At 61.3% G+C, this 3,935-nt stretch overlaps 1 pseudogene across 1 annotated transcript; it reads right to left on the reverse strand.

Annotated features, from left to right (window-relative positions):
- Nucleotides 1-2,890: 2,890 nt before the first annotated feature.
- LBRM_31_2250 lies at nucleotides 2,891-3,590 on the reverse strand (annotated as a pseudogene). Its single transcript is given in 2 exon segments — nucleotides 2,891-3,193; nucleotides 3,195-3,590. Coding segments are annotated over 2 exon segments (699 nt in total).
- Between the last annotated feature and the right edge of the window lie 345 nt (nucleotides 3,591-3,935).

Raw genomic sequence — 3,935 nt, forward strand, 5'->3', positions numbered from 1 at the left:
AACGCTGTCCGTGGTTGAGTAACCGCCCCCACGGCTGGGCGGCTCGTGATCGTGGCCGTGTTGGGGTAGTACTGACAGGTGACAGCCCACGCCATGAAGCTCCTCGGAGTAGATGTCGGACCCGCTGCCACGTAGACGACAAAATCCGCGTCTGGCACGCCGACTGTCCGGTGCGCCGGCGGGACTGTGAACGAGCCACAGTGTGACCCCGGCATGGTGTTCACTACGATGGTGGTGTCGGCCGCTGGAGGACGCACCTTCAGCCGCTGCGCATGCATGCTGACTGCCTGGGGCAGTATCGAGCTGATCAATGTTCTCTTTTTTGCATCCGTCAAGAGATCAGCGACACTGCTGCACCGTACCAGAGAGCCGCTGGAATCGGGGCGCATCTGGCCAACTGCCGTGCAGTACTTCGATTGGTCTTCCAGATCGGGCGTGAAGACGGCAATGCGGATGGGGGCCCACCCGGAGTCCATGCTGTCGCTGCTGACCGTGACGGCGGCCCGCGGCTCGACGGCGCGCTGGTCAGTGGTGGCCGACGCATTCAGTCGCTTGAGGTTCACTTCGACCTGATAGCGTAGGCCGTTGCTGTTCCTACGCAGCGTCATGTATGTGAGAGGGAGATCGCTTTGCTCGGAGGCTACCTGGCCGTGCCCGCACGGGGATGGGAGCTCGTCTGCCGCGTTTGAGTCCACCTTCAGAGCCGAAGACGCGATCGCAGCGGTGGCAAAAGCGATGTACATAAAGAGGACACACAACCACAACCCCAGACGCCACGACGCTACGGGTACGCGCGACATCTTGGCTGCTGCTCGCTACGGATAGCCCACTTCGACAGGTGGTGACGCCGGCAAGCGACTTGCTCAGGGCGAGGGAGGCCGAGGGGGAGAGAGCGGGCGACAGCCCCGCAAGAAAGAGGCGAGGCAAGAATGAAAAGTGTGCAGTGGATGCAGCCACGGCGTGTGCGGGACGCGTGCGTCCTTGCCGCTCTTCAGAGAGTCTGCAAGGGAAGGAAAAGTAAACGACAGGCTCGTCAAGCCCGCATCGCATGGGCGTGGCACAGAGACACACCCTCACAACAAAGCGGTCAGCCCAACTACAGGTGAAGGTATGCCTGCCGGCCAGGGAGAGGCAAAAAGAATGGACACAGGCGAGGAGAGACACACACACACACACGTGCCTGTCTGTAAAATCGCGCCAAAACACACGCACAAAGGCGTACGTAAAGCGCACGGTGGGAGGAGGGGATGAAGACTCTACAGACTACCAGCCGGCGTAGGGTCGCGGCTGTCTGTTCGCGTGCGCGTAGAGAGGAGCGAGGGGTGGGGGACGCGTACGCAGTGGAGGGAGGGGGTGGAGACAGCCAAGTGGGCGTACTTCGACTTCACGAAAGAATAGAGAAGACAGGCGGAGGAAACGGACCGTGCGTGCCAAAGTATAGAAGCGTAGGGAAACGACTGCGCGAGTTGGCGTCAGAGAAGTCCCCAGCTGGTACTGTGCTGCAACTAGCGGGGGGGGGAGGGGGGAGGGGAGAGGGGAGGAACGACGAGGCTGGTGGAGGCGAGTGTGGACGGACGAAGTTGAGGTTCGCGGCGAGGTAAGGGTGGGTTGGGGGAAGTGGAGGGGGTGGAGGCCAGTTGCATGTGTTGTGGATCACATCACTAGAGAGGCTGCCGCAGGGGTACACTGCGCGTCGTCTGTCCCAGCAGAACATCTCCGTGAGTTAAGCATGATCTCTACCCTCGGAAGGGGTGATGCATGTGGGGCACATGCAATCCGCGGCAAGTGAAGTCCTGCGGCGGGCTGAGGAGCCTATCCACCGGTGTGCCGGGGTAGGGCTTTGCAGCCGAAGACGTGTGTGTGTGTGTGTGTGTGTGTGAAGAGGAGCCGCGGTTAGCGTGAGGGAGCTAAAGTACCACCCCAAGACGGCGTTGGGCTGAAGGCGGGTTTCGTTCTTGGGTGCTGTTAGGGGAGGCCGCGACTCAAGGAAGGAATTGGCGAAAGAGTATCAGACTATATAAGCCGGGCGCCGAGCCAAATGACGGCTTCCCTCTCAGCAGCTGAGTAGGAAGGCGAGATATGCGGCGTTGGCGTGAGCTGCAGGTGCAGGGGAGAGACTGCTGGTGGCACAGCGATGGCGAAGAGATGCTTATAGAGAGAGTTACCGGTAGCGTGTCGGCTCATAGAGGCGGGGGCGATGCCCTCTTTGCCGAGCTGGCCAGCAGTTGCCTCTCTTACACGGGTAAGTGTCGATGACGAAGAGGCGCTGCAAGCGATCGCACAGCGTACACACACACACAAGGCGGTCAAGGAGGGCAGGCAAAGGGCGCAGGCAACGTAGAGAGAATAGAAACGGAAAAGAGGGAGGGGGGAGGAGGGCAGCCGATGATGCTGGTCCGCATGCACAACGGTGCCGAGTTTGAGGCCAGGGATAAATATGCTCCACGGTTCGGCGAGGCGTATAGGAAGGCGCCTTCTGGGAGGACAAGAGAAAAGAAAGTGCCACGTATAGCGCAGTGGCTGTGCCTGTTGCACCTCGTCTCGTGTGTGTGTGTGTGCGCGTGCTGATACCGTCGCAGCTGCCGCGGTGGGCGGGCGACATAGAGCATCTCCCACGCAAGACAGCCGCAGCGACTGTCGTACAGAAGTGACCGACCGTGAGGGTGCACAAGATGGGCAAACGAGGCGGCGGGTGCGCGTCGGTGGCAGTACGATGTGGAGGAGAGGGCGAGCAATACACGTGTATAGCTGTACTGTGCCCGTCGGTCATACGGTCGTTTCCTCAGCAGACCCATGCAGCGAGCAACGCAGCGACAGCAACAAGGCCACTAGTGACCCTTCCGTGCGTGGCAGCTGTGGCCGCGTTTGATGGCGCTGCGGTGGTGATCGCTTACACTTTTGCAAAGGCGAGCGGGTTCGCGTAGCACACATCGTCGTAGGGCGGACAGGCAATGGTGCCGCGCTTCATGAACATGCCAGGGCTACTCACTGCTGGCTGCACCGTCACCCCAGTGCCACCGCCGCCGCACGACAGCCAGATGCTCGCGCCGCTTACCAGCACGGCATAGGTGCGTGACGCGTTGTTGCAGTGCACCTTGGCGCAGATGGCACCGACGTTTGTGAATGGGGACTTTACAACCAGATCGCCTGCGTCAAAGCAACGCGCGTTGCCGCCAGTGACGCTGCCCGGCATCGCACCTAGCGAGCCGCCACCGCACCCGGTGTTGGAGAGGGGCTGTATCACGGGGCAGTAGTCGCTGTGCGACAGGGAGCCGCCGAGGGTTGGCTGGTTAGGAAAGTATTGGGCGTAGCTTGGCAGAGCTGAGGAGTAGGTAGTGAGGGCGCACTGTCCAATGCTCAGCCGGTCCGCTGTGCAGCTGCGCGCCGAGGAGCTGCGGCTGTCGCAGAACACCGTCGGGGTGGTTGGTGGTGCCGCCCGTCAGGCATGGCTCTGTGAAGAGCGCACCCCCTGCGATGGCGCCGAGGGCAACAGGCTCCCCCTGACTGAAGTTGACCTTGTAGAAGCCCATATCCTCCATGGCCGCCAGCGACAGGGAGCTGTACCGTGCCAAACTGAACACAGGTGCCATCAGCTCGTCTTTGCGGCGCGGCGCTTCAGTGCGAAAAAAAAGTGCCCCTGCCCCTGGTTTTCAGCTCGACCCATAAACATGTCCGGTCAAAAAAGCCATCTTGGGCTTGCGCCCGCGCCCCCCAATATTGAACCCGGCCCTTTTTTTTTCCCCCAAAACGGACGGGACAAATGCCCGGGCCTTAAAAGGCGAAGGAAACCAAGCGTTCACCTTTTGGGGGGGGCCGGAAAAAATCGGCCCAAAGGGGGCCCCGAAGGGACTCCCCCGGCCCCCAGGAGGGGCGGAGCGGGGTAAAAACCCCCCGTTGGGGGCCTTGTTGTCTTGTGGGTTTTTTTTTTTTCCCCC

Source organism: Leishmania braziliensis, chromosome 31 (assembly GCF_000002845.2).
Source record: "Leishmania braziliensis MHOM/BR/75/M2904 complete genome, chromosome 31".
Lineage (NCBI taxonomy): Eukaryota > Euglenozoa > Kinetoplastea > Trypanosomatida > Trypanosomatidae > Leishmania > Leishmania braziliensis.